Here is a 27,518-nt window from a genome sequence, read left to right as displayed (position 1 = left end):
AACCCTAACCCTAACCCTAACCCTAACCCTAACCCTAACCCTAACCCTAACCCTAACCCTAACCCTAACCCTAACCCTAACCCTAACCCTAACCCGTCCGATCGCGACCTGCGGATTGGCTCACGCAATGGTTTCCGGCGAAGAAAGGCTGTCCCGGCTTTTAACGGACCAGGCTCTAAAGCTGTGCTCACGAGCACAGTACCACCCAATAGAGCCGCTCTCGGACAAACGCAGACATCTCTATATTCTGACGCGTGGATAATCATAGACTGGAATGGGACGAAGAAATGAAAAGGGACGAAGGATCAAGCACAATGACATGCCGCTTTTGCTGCAGTTCTGCTTTACGGAAGTGCAAGCTACAACACAGAGCTGGCGCTTTCCTAGGCCGACTCAGACGAAGCCTCGACCTTATCGTCGAAAGAAACGTTGACGACCGTGAAGGTCTTGCCGTCCTCAGTGCTAATCTGGGGGCGTTGCGAGTCAAGGTTGTCGTCGAAATCGCATAGCCACGACTGTCCGAAGTTGTGGTCTTCCTTGTCGAGCTCGACGACAACCTTGCTCCACTTGTGCGTCTTGTTCGCAGAGAAAGTGAGCACCTTCATCCCCTCGCGAGGTGCCTTGAACGCTCTCTGTATTTCACCAATCTTTACCGGTCAGTGACGTCTTGGCAGCTTGTCATGAATGCGTGCGTATGTACTTACGTGAGCGCAGGTTCCGGGAACGCGGATCTTCCACATCTGGAGCAGGTCGTGGAAGTGAGCTCGGAAGTGAACGTCTTCCTTGGACTCGGCGGCGGCGAAGGCAACCGAGGTGCCCCTCTGCCCATATTCCGGGTCCGAGTGCGTGACATCGGCGCAGGTGTTGTCAAGCAGCTGCTGGATGTTGTCTCGGTTGCAAGCCGGGCTGCTGGCCTCTCCAACGACCCGACGGCAATCAGCGCCGGTGTGACGCAGGGTGATCGCAGTCTCGGCCGTGTCCACCGACTCAAAGTAGTTCTCTATGTATCAAGAATGGAGGAAAGTAAGATACGGTCACTACGGTCTTGTTGTACCGACGTGCGGAGCTCTCTGCACTTACGAGTCAGAGTGACGGCAGCCTACCCACCCGACTGCATGTTGCGGTTCAGGGAGGTAGCCAGATCCTGGGCGGAGAACGCGTTGACTTCCACAATGTTGGCCTTCAAAGACTGAAAGCTGCACTGGAAAGCGGTGCATGCACCAGGCAGCAGAACAGCTGCAGCGAGCAAAGCCGGAGTGATCTTGATCAACATGACTGGGAGTGGGAGCAAGAAAGAACAAGAGAGGTTTCGAAAGCTAGATAGACGGTTGGGATGATGTGCAGTTAGGATTGACGAGGAGAGAGACGGCTGTATTTGTATGTTTGTCGAATGAAGTGCCGGGACTGTCTTTCCGTGCGGGTTCGGGCAAGGCAGCGAGTTCATGGCCATCGGCGAGGCGGCAAGGAGATCCGAGCTCAGACATTTGCGCCTCTCGGTGGGACTAAGGGGATTGAGAGCGCGGCCGGTGCCACTCGGCGAGTGGGTCTCTGTGCGGTGCCTCTGAACCCACACGAACCCACATGGCGGTATCAGTCTCAGCAGACACAGCGACACATGAAGTCCGAGAGCAAAAGGGCGGACAGTGTCAAGGTGAGCTCAGATGCTGCGGGTCTCTGGACACGTGTCACACACACAAAAAAGATGCAATCGACCCACACCGAGGTGGTACCATATGTATCATAGAAAGAGTGAGTGAGAACGTGGGCTTGTGCCTGGCGATGGTAGAGTACAGCATGTGGGTAACGGAGCGACTCGCCCGAGCGACAAATGAAGAGGAGGAGAGCCGTGCGTGTGAGTGTGGGGCGAGGCGAGGCGGAAGAGGGCGGACCTGTTGTAAATTTGTTGGAAAAGAGGGACTGAAACGAAGATACCGGTTGCAGTTACTTGATCTCAACCAGCTTGACGTCGAAGACGAGGGTGGAGTTGGCAGGAATGCCGGGAAGCTTCTGGTTGCCGTAGGCGAGCTTGGCAGGGCAGGTGAGACGGCGCTCGGCACCGACGCGCATGCCCTTTACGCCCTCGTCCCAGCCTTTGATGACCTCGCCGGTGCCGAGCTTGAAGCTGAAGGGCTTGCCGCTGGTGTTCTGGTCGAAGATCTTTCCGTTGGTGAGCTTTCCGACGTAGCGCATGCCGACCTTCTGGCCGGACTTGCAGGCCGGGCCGTTGCCTGGGCTCTTCTCTTCGATGACGAGGCCCGAGGGAAGCTTGGTGGTGGTCATCTTGGAGGCGGGCTTCTGAGCGGCCTTCTTGTCCGCGGCCTCGGCCTTGGGCTTGACATCCTTGGGGCTCTTGGCCTGCTTGTCGGTCTTGGTCTCGGTGGCCTTGGTGGGTGTCGAGGCAGCCGAGGCGGATGCAGCGGCAGCGGCGTCGGCCTTGAGCTTCTTTGCGGCGATTTCCTTGACAGGCTTTTCGGCAGCACGCTTCTTGGAATCCGAGGCGGGTGCGACAGCGGCCTTCTTGGGCTTGGTTGCGGGCGACTCGACAAGCTCCTCGAATCGCTCGGGATCATCTTGCATGTCTTCGTCGTCATCGCTGTCCTCCTCGTCGAGCTCGTCCGAGTCGAGACCGTACATGATGTCGTCGTCGTCGTCGTCCGAGTAGATTTCGTCGTCCGAGGGCTCCTGGTCGTAAAAGTCGGGCGAGGCGACGTAGTTGCCGACGAGATCGACGGTGGCATCGCCGGTGATGGAGAAGCCGATGAGCTCCTCCTGGCAGAATTGAAGGTCGACGGTGGCGTGGTCCTTGTTGGCGGCGTTGAGGCTGCAGAGGGTGTAGATCTTCTCCTCGATCTCGTCCTCGTCTTCGACGGGCTTGGATTCGTCTTCGTCCTCGTCGTACTCGTCCTCGAAGCCGGGAACGTGGGTGTAGTGGACCTTGACGAGGGTCTTTGTGCCGGACTTGGGCTGGTCGGCGTAGGAGACGTTGGTGATCTTGAAGTCACGCGAGACGTCCATCCTGTGGACCTTGCCCGGGACGAGCTTGAGGCCGAAGAAAGCGATAGGTGTGGCCGCCATTGTGACAAAGTGTGTAAGAGTTGACGATGCCGATGGATGCAGAGGAAGGGGAAGAAGAAGCAGGTCGTGCACGGGATGTCCTCCACAGGCTGGCTGCGAAAAAAAAAGACTCTGCGCAGGTCAGGGCGAGAAATTTGCTGGTGGGGCGCTTAAATTTCAGGCATCGTCTTGGAAGAACTCCATGCTAAATTCTGTGGTGGAAGTTGTAGGAAATCTCGGATCGCGGAAAGTTCAATTGGGAAAGCGCATCAACATCGGTGATCCGCCTTCGGCTTGTCGGACTTGACCGTGAATCGATGCAGAGACCTCACGAGCTTTCGATGCGAAGCTCAATTCCAGCAGAGTCGGCCTCTCTGAGAGGTTGCCGCAAGGTGCTGGCGCCGCGCAGGTCAAGTTGCGGCTCAATAGGAAAGCTGTCGTTGGTACATGATTGAGCCCGGGGCGAGTCAACGGCACTTCATAACGTGGCATCGACTTCGACTGATTCGAGTGTCTGGTCACACCGTGAATGAAGTGGCATCGGCGACCTAAAGTCGAGCGTTGTGTCTTGCCGCCTTACAGAAACTTCGAATCAAGCAAAACCGTCGGAAATTTGGTGCGAGCGAAGGAGGACCGACCGGTGCCTCGGGCGTCGGACGCAGGGCCAAGCGAACTGCGGCCGTCGCTTTTCCGGAACAGGGCGCGCGGAAGCGGTGATGTGATGGAGCTTAGGCGAGACGACCGACGAGATTCCGAGCGAGCTGCAGGGGCGATGCAGGAGCCGCTTGTTCTATCCTGGGCAATTTGAAGCTGCTGCCGACCGCGAGTTCGCCTCCGGCTGCATGTTGGGAAACGACAAAGGCGGCAAGGCGCAAGGGCGCCGACGTGGGCGCGCAGCGTGGGCGTGCGGCGATCTAGCTTGAACCGAAGCAGCGTCTGCAGGTCTCGGATGTCGGTCGATAACAAACTTTCGGGTCTCGACTGGCTTGGCGCCGTATGCATGCTTTTTTGTCTGCTTGTATGCGACGGCCCCGGCTCAACGGATCTTCTCACGGCCCACCAAGCATCATTATAGATGGCTCAGCTTCGCTGCTCTCAGTCGAGTGGAGATGATCGAGTCAGAGAAGACGCACGAGCATGCTGTAGCCAGACGCGCCCGTGCGTGGCAGAAGCAGAGCGCGGATCGACGATGCGGGCGTCCGAAAAAAAGAGGCGCAGCGCATCAATTTCACGGTAGACTCATGGCATCATCGCGGGCTGCGCGCGACACTGGCCATGCGCCTGTCCCTCGCTCTGGAGCAGAAGACAAAAGAGTCGCGGTTGAAACTCAGAACCGATTGCGAGAAATAAGCCGTTCCGCTGAACTGGTCCACAGCCAGCTCCGACCCAACTGTTGCGCAACGGCAACTTAGTCTCACGATTGCTGCCTGCGCTGCTTGTGAATCCATGTCGAGTCTTGTTCTTGCAGTTGCGAACTCACGCGATTCTAGACGCCAAAGGTTGCAGGCGAATGCGCTGCGGGCTAGAGCCCAGCTGTGCAACCGTGTCAAGACCCGCTTGTGTGGGAATGAAGCGACGGTTGTTGAATGCAGGCATCGCTAAGCAAGGGCAGGGCTTACCGCGTGCATCATGAGAGCGTGAGGGCGCGTCGCCGCAGCCATGTGACGAGACGGGATGTGTGCACAGGGCTGACGAGCCGATGGATGCGACAAGTTTGATCTGCGCTCTCGCGCCACGACGATCCCTTTTTTTCAAAATTTGGTTGGAAATGTACGCAGGCTGTGCAGGGCTGCAGCGGTGCGTCGAGCTCGCCTATGCACGACGCAAACAGATCCACGCACTCTTTGGCGGCGGCGCTTCGCAGGCGGCGCCTGAGATGAACAGCAGCTGCGGCGCACCCGCCCGCACCTCATTCCGATGCAATTCCCCGATGCTCTCTCTCTTCGAAGTGCAAGTGCGGCAACTCACGGTGGACAGGTCCTGTGGGGTCGGCGAGCGTGAGGTTCTCTGCTTTTTGCTACGTACAGACCCACACATTTCACATGGCCCACGGTTTCGTCGGATATCCGAAGCGAGTCGGTCGCCTTGACAGTCAGCCACATATCCTCCTCCTCTGCCGAGGTCGGCTGCGACTTCTCTGCCTTTATCGGTTGCCACAAGGAAATTCGCCTTCGTCCGCCCGTCCGGGTGGATGCGGCGACGTGGATCCGTATCGATAGCCATCCACCTGTCTGGCCACGCTGGATCGCCTTGGCAGCATGTGCTTGCCGCAAATAACCTCGACACGGCCCATGTACTCTGCGCCAGCCTCGTGCCCCATTGAAGGTCGGTGCCCTCATCATCATCGCTTGTCTGCCTCCGCCGGATCTGGGCTCTCTCGTCCCTGCTTCCCTGCCCTGCACAGACTGTCGCTGCCGGCGTCGCCTCTGCTTTCTGGCTCTGAGCCTGTTCCGTCTTTCTGAGTTTGTCTACTTGCCGCCGCCGCCGCCGCCGCCCCCTCCTGCTCCACCTCGTACTCCGTGCAGGGATACCTATCCTTCCCTTCAACCTCCATTACCAATCCCATTTCTGGATCACAGACCCGACCTTTCGCCCGCTTCACCTCACCAACACCATTCTCGCTCATCCCTTTGCGCCGGTTGCGCAAGTGGTGGGCCCTCCTACAACCCTGTTCGTTGCTCAAGCCTGCACAGCACAGATCGACTAGCCTCAAAGCGAAACCGACCCATAGCGCCTTCATCCCGACCGTCGTCTTTCAGCCATCATGTCGACATTCACTCGTCCGTATCCGTACGCCATCTTCACCCATTCGGTCGGCGCCAACGTGGCAGGTCACTCGCTCTTGTCCAAGCTCCGCGCCATCGCAGACGCCGGCTTCGATGGCATCGAGCTCTTTCAGGATGACCTCGATGCATTCGCTTCCTCCGACGAATTCCGTCGCATTCAAGAAACGGGAGAGGCCAGCACCGCAGCATCTTCCTTCGCCCCGCTAAACCTCACCCCTCCCGACTCGCCCATGAACATCGACCGCCGCTACTCGGGCTCTTCGTCGGCGAGTCACTCGTCGGACGATGCCAGCACCTCATCCCTCCCATTCAACAGACCGCTGCCCCAAGACAAGAAGCACTTTGCTGTCGCAGGCCTGGATGATGATCTGCTCGTGCGCGATGCTAGCAACGAGCTCGTGATCGGACTCGATGGCTTGCCCATGACGTACAACGCCTTTGGCACCTGCACGGCCACCGCCTATCGTCAGGAGCTTGCGGCCGCTTCCTATATCGCTGCCTTTTGCGACACTCTCGGCATCCGTATCTACAGCCTTCAGCCGCTCCGCGATTTCGAGGGCTGGGCAAAGCAGCAAGACCAGTTGCTTGCCCTTCGCCGCGCCCGCTCGCGCTTCGAAGTCATGCGCGCCCTTGGCGCCGACTTGCTGCTCATCTGCTCCAACAATCAGCATGCTCCTGCCACCGTAGGCGACGTCGAGCGCATCGCGATCGACCTTGCCCAGCTCGCCGACTTTGCGGACCGTTTTGGCTCCGTGCTTGTGCCTCTGCACAGCAGCGCCAGCAACGCCGGCACCATCGAGCGCCGAGCTGTGCCTATTCGCATCGGATACGAGGCGCTTTCTTGGGGAGCGCACGTAGACGTTTGGTCCCGCGCCTGGCAAGCCGTCCGCCTAGCCGACAGATATAACGTCGGCCTCATCTTGGACTCTTTCAACACACTCGCCCGCGAGTATGCCGATCCATGCACTTCCACAGGCATCACCGACCGATGCGACGACCCTTACAGCGGGGTCATGCAGTCGATCCGTGCCCTCAGAACGGTCCCAGCAGACAAGATCTTCTTCCTCCAGATTGGCGACGCTCGCAGGATGAAGCAGCCCCTTGCACCGTCTCCCAACGCTGACGAGCCCAGGCCGGCACGCATGATCTGGTCTAGGAGCAACCGGCTCTTCCCGTGCGAATACAAGGAGGGAGCCTTCCTGCCCGTCAGAGAGTTCGTCCACGCAGCCGTCAAGGAGGCGGGCTATCAAGGCCCATGGAGCATCGAAGTCTTCAACAGTAGCTTGTCGGATGAGGGCGAGACAGTGCCGGCGTTGCACGCCCGCCGTGCTCGAGCTGGCCTTGATCGTCTGGTCGAGGAAGTGGACGCTTGATGATCTTATCCGATGCTCTGTCTATGACACTCTGACGTCTCCCTATCCTTACTATGGACACTGTTCCGATTCCCATTGGTTCTCCTGCTTTGCATCGCATTCCCTCGAAGGTCCGAATTGCCCGTCGAACAACATACCCCTGGACCTCATCCTTCTTTTGCACTTGTATTCTTTCAATCTGTCTTGCCCTTACCGTCACTCCGAGCTTCCTTGTCGTCGCGGTCCAATGTTCCTCCCGTAACGATATCGTCTTCGCGAATGGAATTGTCGAATGCTTTTCACATTGCCCGTATCGTCAGACTGAGTGTATGAATGCGAGGTGATCATGTGTTTCTGATCTGTTTGAGCAGGAGATCCTCCATCCCTTCGCCTACCGCGTTTGTCGAAATGAGTGTCCTCCTCGCTGCCAGCTGGCCAACCCTGACGGCAAGGTCGAGCTGGTCACCAGGAGATGACCTCCCAGCCACCGCTCGTGTCCCTTGACTCTGCGCCAGCAAGTGGAAGAGGCTGGCTGCGAAAGCACCGGCAAAACTGTCGCCGCAGCCAGTCGTGTTGACGACTTCTACCTTGCCTGCAGGTACGGGATGATGTTGAGCGCGCGAGGCATCGATCGTGACAACTCCGTGGCGGCCCACCTTCAACAAGACGGTTTTAAAGATTCCCGCCTGCACCAAATCATGAGCTTTGTCGAGCACGGTTTGAGGGAGAACAGAGGAGGGGACCGAGCTGGCTAGCCTTGTGGGTTGGATCTTCGTGGGATCGACAAGGCCATAGTCCAGGGCGGCAGCGTGAATCCGATCGAGCTCCACTGCGTTGGGGGTCGTGAAGCTGATGGGCTGCTTCTTGGTGCCGTCCGCCGCTGCGGCAGCAAAGTGCGAGAGCACAGTGACGGACTTGGCGACACTTGTCGGCTCAAACACCGTCAGGACGGCCGGCCGGCTTCCTCGCACTGTCTCACTGCTTGCATTGTAGGCTCGACAAGCCTTCAAAAGCTCGTCTGCGTGGGCTTGGCCAATGTTGCCGTCGAAGACGACGAATCGAGGTGCTTCGAACTCCAGTAGCGACTTCACGTCGACAGAAGTCGAAGTCGAAGTCAGAGCCGCCTTTCCGATGTCCATATCGGCAACACCAGAGATGAGGTCGCCGGAATCATCGATCATGAGGGAACAAACCGCCGTTCTGTGGTTGCCAGAGGGCACGAAGAGCCCATCGGTACGCATGCCTGCGTGCTCCAAGCCCGTCCGCAGCAGGAGACCAAAGTCGTCGTCGCCGTGAGGGGTTACAAGCTTGACGGGCGAAGGTGTGCTTCGAGTGTGTAGAGGCGAAAGAATGCGGGTAGCCGTCTCGGCCATGTTTCGCGCTACACCGCCAAGCGTGATCGACACGCGGCCAGGGTAGGTGGTTGCGGCAAGCTTGGACGCTGTTCCCGCCGATTGCGTTTGCGAAGTAATGTCCACCGCTGCGGCTCCGAAGATCAAGATGCCCGCCTTGCCTGTTGATGGCTGCTGGAAGTCGAAGCACAGGAGGAGGCAAATGGAGCTTCAGCACAGAGATTCACACAGTGGCTGGCTGGAGAGTCTTGCTCGCAAGCTGGGATTGGAAGAGGTACGTCTGCGGTGACTGCCTATGTACATGGAACGGCTTGCAAGCAGATCGAAAGCCAGGAGCATTGGCAGGAGAGGCTCGTCAACTCACCGTCTGCGGGATGCCACCGAGCGCATAAGTGCCTGCTGCCTGCTGCACCTCGTTCTCGATGCGGTTGAGCTCAACGGCAACTTGTGCGGCCTTCTTTGCGTTGTTGACGACGAGGGCACGGTTGCTCTTCTTGCTCTCGGGGATGAGTTCAGCGAGGCGCTTGAGCAGCCACGGCGTCACCTCTTTGCCCTTCTTGTCGATGCCTTGCTGGACCGATTCGCGAACCGCTTGCTCGACGCTTTGCTGGATGCGCTGTCCGACCTCGTTCCATTCCGATGGGATGGGGTTGGCAAAGACGTGGCCGCTCTGCAAGCCCAGCTGAGCATTGGCGAAGATGGCGGCTGCTGCCTGGGCGTCCGTTCCAGCATAGGGGACAGAGAGACCGGAGTTGGATGTATAGAAGGCCGGGAATTCGCCTGTGGGGTTGAACGTGGTGACAGATACTCCGAAGGTCTCGAGGACCTCGAGCGTGCGGGGAATGTCGAGGATCGACTTGGGGCCCGAGCAAAAGACGGCGACAGGGGTACGACCGAGCTCGGTCAAGTCGGCAGAGATGTCCATGGCTGGCGTAGAAGCAGGTGATGAGGGATCTTGTCAGCCTGCACTGCGCATACGAGCCGGGCGGACAGATTCAAGTGCGGTTATGGACTTACTGGACTCGGCGCCACGGTGGACACCTCCGATACCGCCGGTCGCAAAGATGGGAACACCGGCCATATGAGCGAGCACCATGGTGCCGCTGACGGTGGTGCCGCCTACGGATCCGTGGCCCTTTGACAAGACGTGTGCAATATCTCTGCGGCTCGCCTTGATCGCCGTGTTCTTGCTCGGATCGATAGCGCATCGTGCCAAACGCTCGAGCTGAGGCTCGTCCAAGCCGACCAGAGGCTTTCCATCGAGCAGCGCAATAGTTGCGGGAACGGCGCCGTGGTCGATCACTGTTTGCTCGAGCTCCTGTGCCACCTCGAGGTTGTAAGGGTAGGGCAGGCCATGTGTGATGATGGTCGATTCCAGCGCGACGACGGGCGCCCTTGTCTTTGGATTCAAGGCGGAGCGGACAGCCGGGGAGAGAGCTAGTGTTGGGTGGGGCGTTCGGCTGAGGGCGTGCACGGCTTGCCGCAAGATTGCTGTGGATCGGACCATGATGGAGTTTGCCGAGCGTGTGAGCAAGAGGAAGCGAAGCACGTCCGCCGACCTCGAGCACTTTATACGATACGGATGCGAAGAGAAAGTGGCGCTCGGGAGAGCATGTGGAAAACCGGGAAGATGGCAAGTCGATTCCGAGCTGCCTCCGCTTCTTCCGCATCTTCTGCGCCGGCTCTTCGGTGCGGTGGCCCGCACTTCCATAACTTATTTTTCGGAGATCAGCAGAGTCGACAAATTCGCCGAGCCGCACCAGTCGCGTGGGTGGAAGTTCGGAAGCTCGGTGAGCCGCGCTGTGCTGCCTCGACTGCCGCCTCAACTGCTGCCGCTGCCGCTTGCACCGCTTCGGCTCATCAGCAGGGCACCCGACTGGACAGGGATCCCAGTTTGACGACGCTGGTGTCACGCCCGATTGCACGCCACACAAGCCGCCTCAGGCCATCTTGGAAGTCGTCGGATATGATGTCGCGACATCTATTGCAAGAAAACTCATGGCCGAAGCCTGCAAAGTGCAACCACTCTAGATCGTCGGATGCACCAGCTCCTGATCTCAGAGCTCCGAATGCGCAGGAGTGTCTGATGCAGATTCGGACGCTGCGCCAGTGCGACCAGACGCCGCTTCGAGGGCTGGCGAAAAAAAAGACGATCGGAAAGGAGCGTCAGCAAGTTGGGAGATGGTCATCGTCGAAATAGTATCATTATGCTCACCCTTTCGAAGAGCCGGGTCCACGGTCTCGGGCAGAACCAGCTGCCACTCGATGTAGAGCTTGCCAAACAGCATGTCGCGACCCGCGCGCATCTCGTCATCTGATGCCTCGGACAGAGTAGTGCCTTGCACGGGCATGCCCTCGTTGTCCACCACCGACACAAAGCCGGTTTGTGTAACGCCGTCTCGCTTCACCGTCACCGTGCGGCCGTCCATGTGCGTGAGGTTGCGTTCGAAGCCTAGCAAAGCATCCGACAGCGAAATGGGTAGCGTCTTGTAGAGCGAGGTGCCTCCTCGTCGGAATTGTCCTTTCGAGCGTCTGGAACTGTCATCACGAAAGGCCGCAACAAAGCGCAACAGGTCGGATCAGTCAAAGATCCATCTTTGGCCATCGAATCTACCATCACCGCTCTGGACTTACCTGATCTTGACGATCACATCGCCGGCTTCATAGTCGGGCGCCTCGTCTGCCTCTCCCTCGATCACCACTTCCACGCCGTTTTCGGCTCCGCGCTCCAGCTCTACTTCGATCGATGCAACCTCCTGCACGATTTTCTGACCATCGCACTTGGAGCACTTGTGCGCGATCACCGATCCCGCACCTCCGCACCGGTCGCACGTCATCTGGGCGTTGGTGATGAAGCCGGGCATGATCTGCTGCCGAACGATGCGCACGCCGCGCCCGTCGCACGCATCGCACGTGTGGATGTCGCCCGGCGACTCGGCTCCGCTGCCGTCGCAGTGCGAGCATACGACGTTCCTCTGGTACTCTAGCGAAAACGTCTTGCCTCGGTAGAAGTCTTCGATGTCGACGTCCACGTTGAAAGCCTTGTTCGGACCCTTGCGGACTCCTCCACCGCCGCCGCCACCGCCGCCGAAGAAGCGCGAGAAGATGTCGAAAGGGTCCTGTGCGTGCGCGTGGGGGTTGTCCTTGCGCGCTTGGTGCTTCTTGACCCCGTCCACGCCGTATCGGTCGTAGATCTTGCGCATCTCGGCGTCGCTGAGCGTCTGGTACGCGTCGCTCAGCTCGAGAAACTCGGCATGCTTGTCGGGATGTTTGTCTGGGTGGATCTTTTGTGCGCGCTTACGATAGGCACGCTTGATGTCCCGGTCCGACGCCGTCTTGTCCACACCGAGCACCTTGTAGTAGTCCTTCGCCGCAGCTACCAGCGCTGCCGTCCACAGAGCCACCAACACGGAGAGCAGCAAAACCCAAGTCATGCTCCCGCGCCGCAAGCCGGCACGCGACCGTATCAAGGGCTTCATCTTGTGCCTACACTTGTAGCCTTGCCGACGTGCGCTCCCGATGCGCAGCCCTGCAGATGTTGGACGCAGGCTGATCAGCGGCGCCTCTCCGAATCGACCAAAAGACGAATCGACTGCGGTTGGCGGATGTGCGCGCTGTGTGCGAAGCGAGTCCGCCAATCGGAATGATCAAAGTGCGAGAGGAGAAAAGTCACGAAGGAGCAACACGAGGTCCTAGCGGCGAATGCAGGTAGAGGATGTGGCCGGGTGTGCCACCTCCTCGGCTTTCGGACTGCATGAGCTGGAAGGCTGCGTGTCACTTTTCTTCTCTCGCCGGGCCAGCGCGATTTTCGGTTCGACGTGTTACATCGCCAAAAAGCCAAGGTCTCTGCTCGGTTGCTCGGTAACAGCAGAGCGTCGAAAAGTCGGACACTCGTTCACAAGCCCTTGCAATCAACCTGCTGCTGTGTCACGCATCCTCATGATGCTAGCTTGGCTGCCCTAGCTCTGAAGCTCAGATCGTCAGCATATGGGAATGATACAGTATCGTACATCGGCAAGGATCCGTACCATGCCACCAAGACGAGAATTGTGGAAGAGCGGGCCCGGTCGGCTCTCGCACCGCGTCAAAAGGCCCAGTTGAAGCACCCGACACTTTTGAGGAAGAGGCCCCAGTCCGTGGGTGTGAGACCGCTGTCAACCAGACTCCAAAGATGCTCGTTGAGCTTCTCCATGCGCTCGAGGTCGAACTTGTAGTAGGGCCGAAGCTCGTTGAGCATGGCTCGGATGCGATCGCGGTCGTGGCCGCGCGCCGAGAATGCGGCAAACGAGAGCGGAAGAACCAGACTTGGCAGGCGGCCAAAGGGATCGATGGAAAGGCAATCAATGATGTCAGCATACTCGTTTTCTTACCACAGGGATCGACGACCCTTACCCCTTGGTTATGCCAGCCTGGATGGCCTCTTCGGTGCGGTTGAGTACCACGGCTGTAGGTTCGGCAAAGCATGGATGGTCGGCAGGCTTCGAAAAGATGACCGAGTGGATGTAGAGCTCGGCTGTGGCGACGTAGAGGTGGTTCATGATCACCGGTAAAAGCGCCTGCAGCGTCCGTGACGCTTCCGCTGGGAAGGGCATCTTTGCCCAGATGGGGATCTCCGCCACCAGGGCGCGTGCCGTCGACTCAAGCCAAAGGCGCGTCTCCTCGTACTCTGGTGGCAGCGTGGGAGGTGAGCCGGCGCCGACCGCCTCTGACAGAATGATGGTGACGCTGGTGCGTTCCTGCAGTTCTCTTCGGGTGGCCTCGACGCGCGTCATCCTAGCGAGCATGTCGATCATGCCACGATGGAGACCAAAAGTTTGGAGCACGCTGTCCTCCTTGATGCTGCGCGGAGAGTCCATGAGCGCGTACCACCAGTCATCCCACGGTTGCAGGAAGAGGGTATAGTCGTCCGAGGTGAGCGAGCTGAGTGCGTCAAAGCAGGCAATCTGCTCGATGAGGAAAAGGCTCGACGGATCGGATTGGTCCACGAAGGCGGCGGGTCCGCCGAGCTCGGCGATGGCGCGCGAGGCAATGTGCAGCGCGTCCTGCCAGTCCTGTTGCGCAGCGAGCCGATCGCGCGTGGCAAGACCGAGCACAGTGGCGAGCATGATGGCAGCGTTGCCGCGGTCGAGGGGGGCGCGCCTCTCCTTGAGAGTGGTTCGCAGCAAACGAAGACATTCCTCTCGCCTCAGATTGCTGAGCTCGAGCAAGACATTGGATACGATGTTTGCGGTTCCAAACGAGTCTGCCGCACCACCCAGTCCTGGAGTCAGGTTGGAACGCATATTTGGCGCACCGAAGTGCGGGGTGGAGCCATGCGGTGACAGCCCGGATACGCTTCGAGTGCTGATGCTTGCAGGATGATCCGAGCGGGGCGACGGGTCGTCTGGCCGCGCAGCCTCGGCCGGGAAGGAGTCGGGTATGGGCGTTTGCGACAGCTTGTGACCGATATCGAGACTTGCCATGCTCAAGAGTGCTGAGCGAAGGGCATCCTCGTAACCATTCTCGCCGGCCGGATGTCTGACTGCAAATGTGGCATGGTACAGAATCCAGCGGTTGTCCGAGAGCGGGATGCGGATGACACAGAGCTGCGGCGCCACCTCGAGGATGTAGTGGCGGAAGAGGCACTGCTGCTCATAAGTAGGAAAGTAGGCATCGAGGTTGTCGAAGCCGAGCCCGGCCGGCAGCTCTGGCAGTTTGACCTTGGCGATGTCGATGGGCGAGGAAGCATAGGGTGTCGAGTAGACATGCGAGTGGGGCAGCGGACGATGATGGTCGTACTCGGCGCTGGGCTGACGTAGTGTATCTGGCCGCGAAGAAGCCTCCGGCTGAGAATACGCGCTGTTCCACTTTGTGCGGTATCGGTCGTGATGGGCGGTGGCAGATGCGCGGTCCAGCCCGTTTGCTTGGTGATGATGAGCATTCGTGTCTCTTTCGTCGGGGGCTGACTGGGGAGAGGTAGACAGTGAGGATACCTTTGTTTGATGTGACCAGAAGACGCGACTGGCCCCGTCGGGTGGGGACGAGTGGGATGCATCTGCCGTCCCGAGGGTGAATGCCGAGTGAAGTGGCGGAAGTAGAGCCGGCTGGTCAGGGTGAATGAGCGAGGAGACCTGGATTCCTGGTAGGGGCTGCGAGCTGGTGCTCGGCGTAGGTGCTGTCGGAGCGGATCGTACTGACTCTGGATAGTCGGTCGATGCGGAAGGAGCGGAAGGCTCCGCGTAGGCGCAGTCGCGATCACCGCAAGCACATCTGCGGCAGATTGGTTTGGCCTCGTCGCATTTGACGCGCCTTTTGCGACATGTGAGACAGCCGGCCAAGGACCTCTCGTGGTAGCGTTTGACACGATTCGGTATGTACTTTGCTTTGCCTTTGGTTCCTTTGGAGGGACCGGGCCGCGACGGGACTGGATCCGCGGACGACTCGAGCGTATCAGCACGCGGGCGTTTGGGCGAAGTAGCGTCTGGCAGGGTGGAGAAGCTTTCGTCGACAACATCGCGCGACGACGGTGAGCTCGGAGAGCGAGCTTGATTGTCGAGATCTGTCGATGGAGTCGCCTCGGCCGCAGGACGGCCGGTTGGCGAAGTCGACATCGAGTTGCGGCTCGTCATGTGCGAGCTGCAGACATTTCCTGCTGCCGTCGCTGGGAGCGGGTGTGCCAACGTGCTGCTGAGCCAGAGCGTTCAGGTGCGGGGCGGGACAATCGTGAGGGCGAGATTGGAGGGCGACGGATGGAAAGGGACTCGGCCACCGGACGGAGCGAGATGCATGGCGGACACAGATAAGTCGGCCCGCAGCGCTTGCTCTCGTGGCCGGCTGCCGCTGCCTCTTCCCCCACAAGCATGGTCGTGGAGGAGGCCGGAGACAGGCGAAAAAGCCGCAATTTTCTCGTGGCTCGCCCCGCGGCTGCATAGAGCCGAATGGACGGGTCAAAGCGCCTGCCTGCTTGACGAAGCTTGACGAGCTGGACCCTGGCCTTCTTCTTAGCCAGAGCTTTCCCGCTGACTTATTGGCGCAAGCATACGCGCTCATCAAGACGACACAAACGGCTGCGATGACTGCGGCATGACAACCTCGTCGCCAGCCCGCTCCACGCGCCATGGCAGATTCGGGTACACCAGCTGCTAGTGGCACTGGGTGGCAGCTCAGCGCTGCAAAATCGCGCAGCTCTCCGCGAGATCCGGAGATTGCGGCAGGCGCTCGCATAAATGCTGTTAAGTTGTTGTGGGCCTCCTTATCTTTCCGCGCGAACGAAGGGCTCAGAAGAGATTGAGCTTGCTCACGCTCGACCGCAGCGTTGTTCAGCGCATACTTGCATGCACCCTTGGCATGGCATCGGCTCGCTTTGGCGCTCTGCGAGGGTCGTGCGAGACGTGTGAATGCAACGACGACATCGGCGCTGACCAGCACTGGTTGTAGGCTCGGCAGAGAGTTCGTCGCGCGGCACGCTGCAACTCGAAGGCTGTGCTTGGCCTACGCCCCCAAAATCCAACCGCAAAGCCCGGCAAGGTTGGCCGTCGAATTCGCCGAGCTGCACTCGCGAAGACAGCCAAGAATCCAATGCAAGCCCGATGAGACGGCAAATCGGCAATGGCCCACCAGGCCGGCGCTTGCGTTGAATCGATGATCCCCCCTCCCCCAAGATTCGACGCGAGTGGCGAAGAGGCAACAGTTTCATTTCCGAGGCGGGCTGAGGGCGCAGCTGTGGCGGTCAGAGACGTGTGACAGGTCAAAAAAGTGCACTGCGCATTCATTGTTGCGCTGCCGATGATGCATTAACTTACCGCATCGCCAAACTTGAGTTTCCAATGCCCCTGCTGGCACACGTCGGCGTGCTGTACTGTACAGTACAGTATGTACGCTGGCTCTTCATGGCGCCGGGTGAAGTCATCCGACAAGGCCAGGCGGTGCACCCAGCCGTGCGGACAGCCCCCAATTTCTCCTGATGCACTACAGTCCAAAGACGGCGGGTCGATCGAGAAAAATGCTCCTGCCGAGAGGGTTTCCAGGCGCGCAGCAGCTCGCGGCGATCAAGCGAGCCGCCAGACCGCATGGCATCCCTCGCCTCTCCTGCGAAAGCCGACAGCGATCTTGGCAGGCCGTCTTGTTCAGTCGGTCCCCGCCAGCCTGACCACCGGTAGATGGCGCTCGAAGCTGCGACCGCTTTCCCATCCTCACTTTGACCATCTTGCTCGCTCCGACCCCGGTTGCCACCTTCTTCCTTCTCTGCGCTGGACGCATCCTTGACCGACCGACTCTACCGCGTTCTTTTCCCGAGAGACTCGTATAAGACTGCTACCTTCGGTGACGCCTGGTGCGCACGTCCATCCTCATCTTCATCCAACATGAAGCTTAATTCGACACTTTCTGGCTTGGCGCTCGCCAGCGTGCTTGCCTCCTCGTGGACACATGCGTTGCCGTCTGGATTGGATCGACGCCAAAGCGAGACGCAAGGCTACTACAGCCCCGCCACCAACGGCGGCTCGATGCTGACGGGCAACACGGCTTCTGGCCTCGGCGAGCCGCTCAACGTCATCGTCTCGGGCCAGTCGGATAGCGGCGTGCTGAGCCAGGACGGCTTCGAAGAGTTTTCGCGCGCGCTCTACTTTTCGCCCGGCAGCTGCCTCAACATCAGCCAGGGCGGCTACCAGACCGCCAACCTGGGCGATGGCAACGGAGCCAAGCCGCAGACCAACATCATGCGCTACAACTTCAAGCAGGGCGACGGCGGCACCTGCCTCGAGTCGCTCAAGGGCGGCAACCACTTCCGCTACTGGATCCAGAACGGCACCGCCGCCAACTCGGGCGCCATCTTCATCGCCGCCAGCGTCGAGCTCAACGCGACGCTCAACCACGCCATCGCGCCCAACGGGTACGACGACGGCCGCGACCAGCTCGTAGGCAACGCCACCGCAGGCACGCTCACCAGCCCCGGTGGCTTCCAGTACACCGTCAGCCGGCAGTCGTCCTCGCAGCTGCTCAGCGGTGTGTCTGCGAGCCAGATCAACCACGATATCGGCATCGACGGCGTCGTCGATGTGCTCACCGTCCGTATCACCAAGAACGGCAGCATCGGAACGGGTCGCTCCTCGGCCTCTAGCGGCGGCTCCACCAGCACACCCCAGCAGAGTTCCGCGGTGTCTACCCTGACGCTCGATCTTCGCACCTCGGCAGTCGCAATCTTGCTCGCTGTTAGCGTGGCATCAGGCCTTTCGCTCGTTCTCTAGCGCAGAGTCGCTCCTTTGCTTCCGAGGAGTAACTTTGGAACCGCATGCATCTCCCTACTTGAGACATCGTGGGGACCGGACAATACAGATTTGCGCGCAAATCCTCTGTCTCCATGTTCTGTGACTTTGACAGAGAGTGCGGGCCAGCAGAGCGATTGATAATCGATGCCGAGACCAGGACATGGTCAAGGCGAGAGCTGTCAATGATCCTCAACCCTCCAGCGTCCCGTCAAGAGGTCGTGGTAAGAAGTCGTGTCGAAAACATAATCTGTTAGAGTGAGATGCTGGCACTTCCGCTGTAGGCAGACGCAGCCTGCACTCTCGCAGCCAACACCGCAGGTTGTGTCGGGCGAGCCGCTCGTATGCCTGATCAGCTGGACGTGCAAAGAGGCACACAGACAGATACGCCGACGGAGCGTCACGACAGGACGATGCCAGTTCCACCGTGTGATGGATCCGGCCGAGTCTGCAAGGCGGGCCTCGATTCTCGCACGGGAGGCAGCGCGTCGAGCTTGGACCGACGGCCGATAAAGCCTCGACGTTTGTCGGGACCCTGAAGAGCTTTCGTGCGGAAGCCGCGGCGAAGGGTTGTGTGGGGTTGGAAATGCGCACGTTTGCCTGCTGCAGGCTTCTCCGGTCTGATGAAGCAACGAGGATTCCTGAGGTGGCGCCGCCTCCGTCAGGAAGCCGAAGGCGTGTCGAGATGTGCACCGAGAAGTGGTCAGTCCGCCAAGCGAGCTGCTCTCTGGACGGCTGTTTGCCGTCTAGCCGCCCGGGCTGGGCTGGCCTCAACACTTCGGGAATCACGGCAAATGTGCGCGACTGCCTGCCGTCCGCTTTCGCGATGCCAATCCCGCTGGCTCGGCCTAGTGAAATGCGGTGCCCCGGACGACAAGCTCGTCCTCCCTCTGCTGGGCACGCACACATGGAGCTTGCCTGCGTTCTCCCATAAAAGCACCTCAGCACGCTTCGCATCGTCGCCGCTTCCAGAGTCTCCACCGTGTCCCTCCTCGAGCACATACAGGCGATCCATACGATCTTGCCCTCTTGCTGCGCCACCATGCCTGCCAAGATCAGCGGCCTCGACGTCGCCTTTCCGCAGGACCAGAACCTTCACACGTTCCTCTTTAGCAATCCACTCCAGAACCTGCCCAACCGCTTTGCCGACGAGTATCCCAACCACACCTATGATGGCGCTCCCATCCCGCAACAACGTCCCATTCTCGTTCACGACGGCACCGGAGCACAGCTCAGCTGGGCGAGGTTGAAGGCGGATAGCCTGCGCCTCGCACGGTCGCTCCAGGCACTCACGGGCCCACCGCCCGCCTTTGCTCCCAGTTCCAGACGCCCACTCGAGCCCATCCATGCGCCTCGTACTACGGTGCTCATGCACATCCCCAATGGCATGGTGTGGCCCCTCGTCGCCCTCGGCACCGTCGCCGCCAATCTCACCGTCTGCCCCATCTCCACCTACCTCAGCCCTCGCGAGCTCGCCTACATCCTCGCCAAGGCGCGCCCACAGCTCCTCTTCACCACCGTCGGTGCAGAGGGCGAGGTGCCCCTGCGCAAAGCTCTGCAGCTCCTGCTCGACTCTCCTCCGTCGGACCTGGGTCAGGTCAAGGCGGCCGAAATCCGAGCTTGGGCCACCGAGCTCGCTCGTGACTGGGACCAGGCCAAGGCCGCCCGTCTCGAGAAGAGCAACCAGATCCCCTTCCGCCGTCGCCGCGTCTGGACCGTCGACATCTCGTCGGGCATGGACTACTACGGCACCAACTTTGACCGCAACGGCGTGGCATCGGCACACGACCCTCGCGACTGGACCCACCTCTTGCTGCCGCCCCCGGGAAGCAAGGCAGAAGGCAGCATCGCCAGCCTCGACAGGCCTGCCTTCACCCCCGCACCTATGACGCCCGAGGAACAGCAGAGGCGCATTGCCTTTGTCCTCTGGTCCAGCGGCACCACTGGCCAGAGCAAGGGGGTCCTCATCAGCCATCGCGCCCTCGTCAGCAACACCCTCGGTATTTGGGACTCCAATCCTCATTTCAGCGGCTCCTCTCGCGGCTCCAACGGCGGCGGCGAGCGATGGATCACACTCGCGCCTTGGTACCATGTGTACGGGTAAGTAGAGCTCCCCCTCCGATTCCACCCCTCTTGCCGCTTTTCCGTCCTGACCGAGCTCTCGTTTTCGACGCTACTCGCAGTCTTGCCACCGTTCTTCTCCCCACCGTGGCGTTCGGCACGACGCTCATCATTCCCGCCTCGCCCAAGTTCGACCTGGGCTACTACCTCCGATTGGTGACTCGCTATCGCGCCACGTTCAGCCACATTGCTCCCGCCGTAGCGGTTGCGCTCCGTTCGTGTCCGCACCTCGACCCGACCTCGCCGCAGAGCAAGGGCATCGATCTCTCGAGCATCGCCGCCTTCCTCACCGGCGGCGCTCCCGTGCCTGTCGAGGTGGTTCGCAAGGTGTACGAGCGAACGGGCAAGTACATCCACCTGGGCTTCGGCACCACCGAGACCTGCTCCACCGCCCAGACCGCCGGCCTGGGGCTCGATGCCGATGCGTGTGGCCCGCGCGATGAGCTGGGCAGTGTGGGCATGCCTGTCCCCAACACCGAGATCCAGATTCGGCCCCTGCCTGGCACCAGTCAGGAGCAGGTGGAGCAGAGGCGCGAAGAGATTCGCAGCATGTCTCGTCAAGCACGTGCCCGCGGCGAGCGCGCGCCGCTGGACCCGGAGCTGGTGGGCGAGGTGCTCATCCGTGCGCCTGCCGTCATGTCGGGCTACTTTTCGGGTCTTTCCTCCGAGACGCACTCGGCGCTCGATCCCGAACTCACCCAGGGTGCTTTCACCGAAGACGGCTGGTACCGCTCGGGCGACGAAGGCTGCCTCGACGCCAACGGCCGCCTGTGGATCACGGGCCGCACCAAGGAGCTCATCAAGGTCAAGGGATTCCAAGTGTCACCCGCCGAGCTCGACGATCTCTTTGCTACTCATCCCGAGCTCATCGATGCTGCGGCAACGGGCTATGTCAAGGACAAGTCGACGGGCGAGGAGCATGTTCTGCTGCTCGTGGTGCCCAAGGACAAGTCGATGCTCACCAAGGAACGCGAGATGCACGAGCTGGCCTCGCGCCTGCACACCTGGGTTGGAGACAAGACGGCCTACTACAAGTGGCCCAGCACCTACCTCTTTGCCGAGTCGGCCCCGAGGAACCCGACGGGCAAACTGCTGCGCAAGGACATCGCCGCGACAAAGGGGCACACAGTGGACATTGCGAAACAGTCTAGAAAGGCGGCCTCGCCAAACCTGCAGGCCAAGCTCTGAGCCGACCTCCCTCCTGGCTCGTCTTGCCCAGCGTTACCGGCACATCCGGCCCTTGAATGCAAACACGATTGCTGGACGGAAACATCCGACTGCAAACTTGAAAGAATGGCATTAATGGTTCATGAAAAGGATATTTGAGCGCTTCGCAACGGAACTGAACTCAGTTGTGGACGCCCTGAATGACGCGTGGGTACTGCTGGCGGATCATCTCAAAGAGCTCCGGGTTCTTGCCCTGCAGGACGTAAGGATCCTCGGCGAGCGCGACAAAGTAGGTGCTGACGCCCGAGGCGATGCTGCCGGCGCCGACGCTGAGGGCGATGTTGAAGCCGAGGCCAAAGGCGACGAGGAGGATGATCGAGTAGTAGCCCGAATCGTTCTGGAGGTACTGCGGATTGGTCTTCTGCTCGTAGATGAAGGCGAAAAGCGCGGTGAGGAGGCCAATGATGAAGGCGCCGCAGTTGAAAACGATGTTGACGAGGCTGTCGTTGATGATGGCGTCGATGCCGCGATCGGCGAGGAGCGACCAGGTCTCCTTGGCGGCGCGGATGTAGCTGTTGCCGTAGAGCGCAATGTTGATGTAGGCGTAGCGGTTGAAGAATTCGACGAGGTACTGGATGCATGCGACGCAGCACGAGGCAACGCAGGCGAGGATGGTGCCCACCAGATCGCCATCCGATGCGGCCTGGCTCTGAAGCAGGTTGAACAAGGCTCGGAGGAGGTCGAGCAGCGCGACGATGAGCGAGCCAAAGCAGATCGAGCCGAGACTGTAGGTCATGGAGCGGCGGAAGGCGCCCCAGGCAGCGTGGGAGACCTTGGTGGCGTTGTAGTAGGCGGTGCCAAAGATGCCAGCGACGGTGGTGAAGGCGACGTTCTTGATGACTTCAGAGATCCAATAGTAGGCAAAGACGACAAAGACCATGAGACCGATGACGGAGGCGTTGCTGGAGCTGGAGCCCGAAGCCTGACCGGTGGGCTCGAAGCGCTGGTAGGTGGCGACGACGACCCAGCTCGTCCATGCGCTGAAGGCGGTCTCTACGACGAGACCGGCGAGAGCGACGACGTATACGCTCTTGTACTCGTCTGCTGTGCGGATGATGGTGACGAGGAGCACCTTTGCGAGTGGGATGCGCTTGCGCATGAAGAAGTAGGCGATGACGCTGAATACAGCAAAGATGGTGAAGATGATGGCAGCGGCGGTGTTTCCACGCACCCAGAGGTAGACGCAGAAGGCGACGTTGCTGAGGGTGGTGAGGAGGAGCGTGGCCTCGAGGATGAACTTGGGGAAGGTGCGCACGAGGAAGATGTAGATGGCCGAGAGGACGAGGCCGATGGCGCAGCAGATCATGAAGAGGATGGCGGTGTGGCCGTTGAGCGTGCGGCCTGCGACGTTGGCCTGGCCGATGTTGGCCGAGATGTCGGAGGCGGAGTATCCGCGCAGGCAGATGACGGAGAGGGCGATGAAGCCGCAAAAGACGAGCAGGAAGAGCACGAGGAAGATGGGATCGTTCCACTTTGGCTTGGGCTGCAGACGCTCGCCCTGGAAGCCCTCGGGTTTGAGGGGCTGCTTGTAGTCGCCGCCGTAGTACTGCTGCGGAGGTGGTTGCTGGCCGTTGTAGTACTGGTTCTGTGCGCCGTTGGGCTGACCCTGGTAGGAGCCGGGACCGTACGAGCCGGGCTGCTGCATCTGAGGGGGCTGCTGGGGCGGATAACCGCCTCCGCCGCCGTAGTATTGCTGTGCCATGGCGAGCTGCGCTGCGAGGGGAGGGACGGAACGGGCGGAGGTGGTGAGATCGGTCGGAAGGTGCGGTCGGATTGTATGGAAGAGGATGGTGGTAGATGTGCAGACAGAGGCGACGACGGCGCCAAGAGAAAAAGCGGTGGGGCCTATCCAGCCAGTGTGGGAGGCAGGCGGTGAAAAATGAGGTGTGTGACCAAGCACGCTGCAGGACGATTCCGTAGAGGGGAATGAATGCAGCCGATGTGGTTCGAGAACCGCTTCCCTGAGAACGGGTCGGGTCGGATGCGGCTGAAGGGCACTCGAGCGTCACAGCGCCGCTGCCACGGCTGCCAAGATCGACGGGCGGCATGTCGTGCTGCTATGCTTGCATGTCTCGGCTGGCTGCCTCTGCCCAGTCACAAAAGCAGCCCGAAACGCCAAACGTCGCTTTGGCTATCGACCCGCGTCCAGACCGTCGGTTGCGGGAAATCGAAATCCAAAACACGAGCGGGGGTCGAAAAAAATATTTCACGGTGTGAGAGCTGCTCGATCTGCACACGCAAATTTTCCCTCTCCGCCCTCCACATCCGAGCTCCAAGGGTCCAGATCAACAAATCCGCAGTGCTGACTCCCAGTCCTCGCCTTTCTCTGCGATCGAGCCACCTAAATCCCTCCACCCGACTCCGAAGGGTGAATCAGCGACGGCCGGCCTTCCCGCGGAAGCGCAGCAGCAGAGATATCGTGCTTCGCTTGCCTAACGCAGTCGCGGGCGTTCACCTACGCTCAGCAGCTTGGGCTCGATGATAAGCGCCCGTCCATCCGGTCATCTGTTGAAATAGCTAGCCAAGCTTTCGGGTTCTCCCTCGCCCGCTCTCAACCCCCGACTCTCATCGCGTCCTTTCCACCATGAGCATGTACACTGTGGGCCTCAAGGCGCTCCTGCCCACCTTGGGCGTCATCTACGGCTTCCAGGCCGCATGTGCTGCCATCGCCGTGCCGCTCAAGACGGAAAAGTACTACGACCTCTGCGGCTCGCTCGGCTTCATCTCGGCGGCAGGCCTCTCGCTCTACATGCCCTGGATCCGCGCACGCTACGTCGACGGCTTCAAGAACGTCGCGCTGCCCACCTCGCTCTCGGCCTTCCATCCGCGACAGACGATCATGACCGCATTGACGCTCGTCTGGGCCGCCAGGCTCGGCAGCTTCCTCTTCCAGCGCATCCGCAAGTCGGGCACCGACACGCGCTTCGACGAGATCAAGCAGAGCCCGCCCAAGTTCTTTGGCGCGTGGATGATGCAGGCCACCTGGATCGCCATCACTGCGCTGCCCGTCTACCTCGTCAACTCCATCCCAAAGGCCTCCCAGCCGCCGCTCGGCACGCGCGACGCGCTCGGCCTCGCCATCTGGATCGCCGGCATGGGCCTTGAAGTGGCCGCAGACCGCCAGAAGTCGCAGTGGAGGCAAGACAGGGATGCAGGCAAGCACAACGAGCCCTTCATCTCTTCAGGCGTGTGGAGCTGGTCCAGGCACCCCAATTACTTTGGCGAGGTCAGCCTCTGGACCGGCCAGTTTGTGCTCGCCACCACCGCTCTCGCCAACGCCGGTACCTTCTACCCGACCTGGGCCGTAGGCCTCGCCGCCCTCAGTCCGCTGCTCGAATACGGTCTGATCCGCTTCATCTCGGGCGTGCCGCTGCTCGAACAGAGCGCAGAAAAGAAGCACAAGGACAACCCGCAGTGGAAAAAGTACAAGAACGAGGTGCCGTGCTTCGTGCCCTTCATCGGCAGTAAGAACTAGCTCTGTGAGCTGCTCGCCAGCCGTCACTCGCATTACTCCAGGCGCCCAGTCGCAATGGATTCGCATTGTTCGCGCCTCCACCCATCCTGCAAAGCGTCGTCCCATTGTCGATGCTTGATAATATCGAACCATTCCTGCGGAAGGCTAAGATCCGCAACCGGTTCTGCATCACATATGGTCAATGCATCGCATGAAACGGGTCTAAGCGTGCTGAGCGCGAAATGACGCAGCTCCATGAATCCCAGCTTGCAGATGGCGGTGCAGAATACGAGCTGCTATGCCATCCTCCATTTCTACTTGTGTTTTTTTTTCTTTCTTTATTTTGCAAAGTTATCTAGAGGATAAGATATTGGGCGAGGCGGGTGATCCTGATTCACCCCCGCTCCAGCTCCGCCCCGACTGCAGGTCCTCGTTCCATCCAAGCGACGCTTCGTTGAGCCCATTCGGTGCATACATCTGTTCGCATGCAAACGGCCGGCTCAGAGCCTAGCACCGGCCCGGGGGCAGCGCAATGCCACCAACCGACCTCCTCATCTCGAGACGATGCTACATAAACGAGGCTGCAGAGCGAACTGATGTCGCCATCCTCCCCCGCATCTCTGCCAGTCGCCCCAGACTCAAAGAGGACGTATTCGCGACCGACACTCACCTGCAGCCCCGCTTAGAAGCAGCCTCGCACCATGTCCAGGACGACTCCTCGAACTTCGGGCGCGCCCCCCATCCCGCAGCTGCCGCCGCCGCCTTATCAGATGGGCCTGCTGCCCGACTACGTGCGCCACGCCACGCCCATCGCGCTGCGCATCCGCGAACATAGCATGCCCTTTGCCTCGGACGACTTCACGGTCAAAGACGCCGTGACACGCCAGCGCATCTTTGAAGTGCGCGGCAAGGTCTTGTCGCTGAGCCAGCGCAAGACGCTCCACGACCATACGGGCAAGCCGCTCTTCGAGTTCTGCAGCACGGGTGGAGCCTTCAGCAAGTCGTACGCCGGCTACCAGTGTGGCAACAAGCGCGTCAATCTCTTCACCGTCGAAAAGATCGGCTTGCTCAATCCCAAGCTCGAGATCACCTTCGTCAATCACGTCGCCGGCGGTCGCAGAGAGAAGCTCGTCCTCCGCGGCAGGTGGCTCAGCCGTGACGCCGAGATCACCACACAGGCCGGCGTCGTGGTGGCCAAAATTTCTCGAGAGTACAGCTTCTGTAAGTGCCGTCTGCTCGGGCGAGAGCCAGGCTAAACGCAGACGATGCTAACCCAGCAGTCATCCGACCTCTTGCCGTTTCTGCAGTCGATCGTCAGACGTACGGTGCCGTGGTGGCGCCCGGCGTCGATGCGGCGCTCATCACCGCCCTTTGCGTCTGTCTCGACGAGGCGTATCACGACGGCAAATCCAGACGTGGCGGCGCCAGCGCTGGATTCCTTGGCGGAGGCGCTGGATCCTCTGGCGGATGTTGACCCTGCGCGCCCCGTCCAACGCCAGACAACTTTTGGCACAGCTGTCGTCAGACGAGCTGCCGTTCTTTTCCAACCCAAAGCATGCGCTGTTTCCATTTCATGCTCGATACCCGACCATTCTTAGCATTCTACGATGTCATACCTGACCACTGTAGTCCACGATGTCATACCTGACCACTGTAGTCCAGTCACAACCGTGCCGGTGTGGCGGCGGCAGCGTCGCATTTGAGCATCTGAAAGTGACCGACTGCTCGTTGCGATGAGGCGGGTCTTGGCGCGTCGCATTGTGCCGATGCCTCCACTTCGGCAAAGCCGAGGATGCCGGTGGCGCTTCTTGGTTGGGCACAGCTTCTGGTCGATGCCAACCAACGCATTTCGAGTGCCATGCCGAGCAGCCTTCTTCGACTCAACCTCTAGCTCTCTCTCTGTCCCTCTCTTTCGAGCACCCATCTTTCTGCGCGAAATCTCGCCATCCTCCTTACCGTCCTACCACCAAAGAAAGACACATATCGATGACGGCTCCTCCCTATGGAATTCAGCAAAGATGACTCTCAAATCCAACTTCGAAGAGATACCCGCGCTGCTTGCCCCACCATCGTATCTAGACAGCACAGCCACCGACGATCAAGTGGCAGAGAAGGGCTTGCTGCATCCCCGCACCAACATTGCGCCTCGCTATACTGCCTGGAAGCTCGTCCTCGATGCATTCATCGGCACTGCGTATCGTGCAGCCCCCGACGACCTGGACGAGGAGGAGCGCAGGGCCACGGCGTTGCGAGAGGTGCTGTGCAATGTCAGGCTCGTCTCTCGGCTTCTGTACTCCGTCTCGATGGCACTCTTGCGCACGAGAATCTTTCCCGAATACCTCGATGCTATTCGCGCCACGGTCTACTCGACCAACCTCGGTCGGCAATCCCTCGATCACCCCTGCCGTGAGACGCGCGTTCTGGACCACTACATCTCGTATCGCATCAATCGCCGCTTCCTAGCATCACAGTCTTCGCTGCTGCTCAACGACGATGACGCCGAGCTGGATCATCGGCAGGTGTCCCAAGATCTCTTCAAGTGGCTCCAGCCGCAGACCTACATCGAGGACGAGATTGGCAAGGCGCTCGAGGCCGGTACGGCAATCGCCAACGGCGTCCAGTTTTGCGACCTTCTCGTGCGATTCCAGTTCACTCGCGCGTCCATCACACTGCCCTTCTCCGTCGATGCAGCCTCCAACCGTTCTGCCGCTTCCGCGCCGACCATCATTCGCAAGGAGTGCGTAGCCGTTGACAGAGCCTCGAGTGAGCCGGTCTTTGTCACCGCACACAGACTGCTCGACCAGCTGCAAAGCCTCGTCTTCGTCCGCAAGGCGCACTCGGGCAAAGCGTGGTACGAGCTCGTCGGGCGCTCCACTTGATCAGCCGGCATTTGAAGAACGTCACCCTCATCGCAACGCAGCAGTACCAGC

At 60.1% G+C, this 27,518-nt stretch overlaps 12 protein-coding genes across 12 annotated transcripts; 6 read left to right on the top strand and 6 right to left on the bottom strand.

Moving 5' to 3' along the window:
- Nucleotides 1-383: 383 nt before the first annotated feature.
- PAN0_001c0893 (uncharacterized protein) lies at nucleotides 384-1,273 on the bottom strand (the record flags this gene model as incomplete). The annotated part of the gene is made up of 3 exons (XM_014804507.1): nucleotides 384-632; nucleotides 705-1,000; nucleotides 1,108-1,273. The coding sequence occupies 3 exons, from the start codon at nucleotides 1,271-1,273 to the stop codon at nucleotides 384-386; spliced, it is 711 nt and encodes a 236-aa protein (XP_014659993.1).
- A 668-nt stretch (nucleotides 1,274-1,941) lies between these two features.
- Nucleotides 1,942-3,075, bottom strand: PAN0_001c0892 (fk506-binding protein 39 kda; the record flags this gene model as incomplete). The annotated part of the gene is made up of 1 exon (XM_014804506.1): nucleotides 1,942-3,075. The coding sequence occupies one exon, from the start codon at nucleotides 3,073-3,075 to the stop codon at nucleotides 1,942-1,944; it is 1,134 nt and encodes a 377-aa protein (XP_014659992.1).
- Nucleotides 3,076-5,818: 2,743 nt separating this feature from the next.
- PAN0_001d0891 (aP endonuclease, family 2) lies at nucleotides 5,819-7,213 on the top strand (the record flags this gene model as incomplete). Its single annotated transcript, XM_014804505.1, has 1 exon — nucleotides 5,819-7,213. The coding sequence occupies one exon, from the start codon at nucleotides 5,819-5,821 to the stop codon at nucleotides 7,211-7,213; it is 1,395 nt and encodes a 464-aa protein (XP_014659991.1).
- Nucleotides 7,214-7,536: 323 nt separating this feature from the next.
- Nucleotides 7,537-10,051, bottom strand: PAN0_001c0890 (indigoidine synthase A-like protein; the record flags this gene model as incomplete). The annotated part of the gene is made up of 3 exons (XM_014804504.1): nucleotides 7,537-8,718; nucleotides 8,909-9,471; nucleotides 9,562-10,051. The coding sequence occupies 3 exons, from the start codon at nucleotides 10,049-10,051 to the stop codon at nucleotides 7,537-7,539; spliced, it is 2,235 nt and encodes a 744-aa protein (XP_014659990.1).
- A 550-nt stretch (nucleotides 10,052-10,601) lies between these two features.
- Nucleotides 10,602-12,023, bottom strand: PAN0_001c0889 (DnaJ-domain-containing protein; the record flags this gene model as incomplete). The annotated part of the gene is made up of 2 exons (XM_014804503.1): nucleotides 10,602-11,082; nucleotides 11,179-12,023. The coding sequence occupies 2 exons, from the start codon at nucleotides 12,021-12,023 to the stop codon at nucleotides 10,602-10,604; spliced, it is 1,326 nt and encodes a 441-aa protein (XP_014659989.1).
- Nucleotides 12,024-12,628: 605 nt separating this feature from the next.
- PAN0_001c0888 (uncharacterized protein) lies at nucleotides 12,629-16,782 on the bottom strand (the record flags this gene model as incomplete). Its single annotated transcript, XM_014804502.1, has 7 exons — nucleotides 12,629-12,848; nucleotides 12,937-15,210; nucleotides 15,566-15,940; nucleotides 16,019-16,072; nucleotides 16,212-16,243; nucleotides 16,326-16,381; nucleotides 16,674-16,782. 7 exons carry the CDS (start codon nucleotides 16,780-16,782, stop codon nucleotides 12,629-12,631), a joined length of 3,120 nt encoding a protein of 1,039 aa, XP_014659988.1.
- Nucleotides 16,783-16,886: 104 nt separating this feature from the next.
- On the top strand, nucleotides 16,887-17,768 carry PAN0_001d0887 (uncharacterized protein; the record flags this gene model as incomplete). The annotated part of the gene is made up of 1 exon (XM_014804501.1): nucleotides 16,887-17,768. The coding sequence occupies one exon, from the start codon at nucleotides 16,887-16,889 to the stop codon at nucleotides 17,766-17,768; it is 882 nt and encodes a 293-aa protein (XP_014659987.1).
- A 1,060-nt stretch (nucleotides 17,769-18,828) lies between these two features.
- Nucleotides 18,829-21,095, top strand: PAN0_001d0886 (acetyl-CoA synthetase-like protein; the record flags this gene model as incomplete). The annotated part of the gene is made up of 2 exons (XM_014804500.1): nucleotides 18,829-19,886; nucleotides 19,970-21,095. 2 exons carry the CDS (start codon nucleotides 18,829-18,831, stop codon nucleotides 21,093-21,095), a joined length of 2,184 nt encoding a protein of 727 aa, XP_014659986.1.
- Nucleotides 21,096-21,255: 160 nt separating this feature from the next.
- PAN0_001c0885 (DUF580-domain-containing protein) lies at nucleotides 21,256-23,182 on the bottom strand (the record flags this gene model as incomplete). The annotated part of the gene is made up of 2 exons (XM_014804499.1): nucleotides 21,256-22,979; nucleotides 23,035-23,182. The coding sequence occupies 2 exons, from the start codon at nucleotides 23,180-23,182 to the stop codon at nucleotides 21,256-21,258; spliced, it is 1,872 nt and encodes a 623-aa protein (XP_014659985.1).
- Nucleotides 23,183-23,718: 536 nt separating this feature from the next.
- On the top strand, nucleotides 23,719-24,609 carry PAN0_001d0884 (DUF1295-domain-containing protein; the record flags this gene model as incomplete). The annotated part of the gene is made up of 1 exon (XM_014804498.1): nucleotides 23,719-24,609. One exon carries the CDS (start codon nucleotides 23,719-23,721, stop codon nucleotides 24,607-24,609), a length of 891 nt encoding a protein of 296 aa, XP_014659984.1.
- Nucleotides 24,610-25,289: 680 nt separating this feature from the next.
- Nucleotides 25,290-26,062, top strand: PAN0_001d0883 (DUF567 domain protein; the record flags this gene model as incomplete). Its single annotated transcript, XM_014804497.1, has 2 exons — nucleotides 25,290-25,809; nucleotides 25,896-26,062. The coding sequence occupies 2 exons, from the start codon at nucleotides 25,290-25,292 to the stop codon at nucleotides 26,060-26,062; spliced, it is 687 nt and encodes a 228-aa protein (XP_014659983.1).
- Nucleotides 26,063-26,606: 544 nt separating this feature from the next.
- On the top strand, nucleotides 26,607-27,467 carry PAN0_001d0882 (uncharacterized protein; the record flags this gene model as incomplete). Its single annotated transcript, XM_014804496.1, has 1 exon — nucleotides 26,607-27,467. One exon carries the CDS (start codon nucleotides 26,607-26,609, stop codon nucleotides 27,465-27,467), a length of 861 nt encoding a protein of 286 aa, XP_014659982.1.
- Nucleotides 27,468-27,518: the final 51 nt, after the last annotated feature.

The sequence above is a fragment of the Moesziomyces antarcticus genome, assembly GCF_000747765.1.
Source record: "Moesziomyces antarcticus DNA, scaffold: scaffold_v10001, strain JCM 10317, whole genome shotgun sequence".
Taxonomy (NCBI): domain Eukaryota; kingdom Fungi; phylum Basidiomycota; class Ustilaginomycetes; order Ustilaginales; family Ustilaginaceae; genus Moesziomyces; species Moesziomyces antarcticus.
The sequence above is the reverse complement of the archived record's forward strand: the minus strand, read 5'-3'. Positions and strand labels throughout refer to the sequence as shown.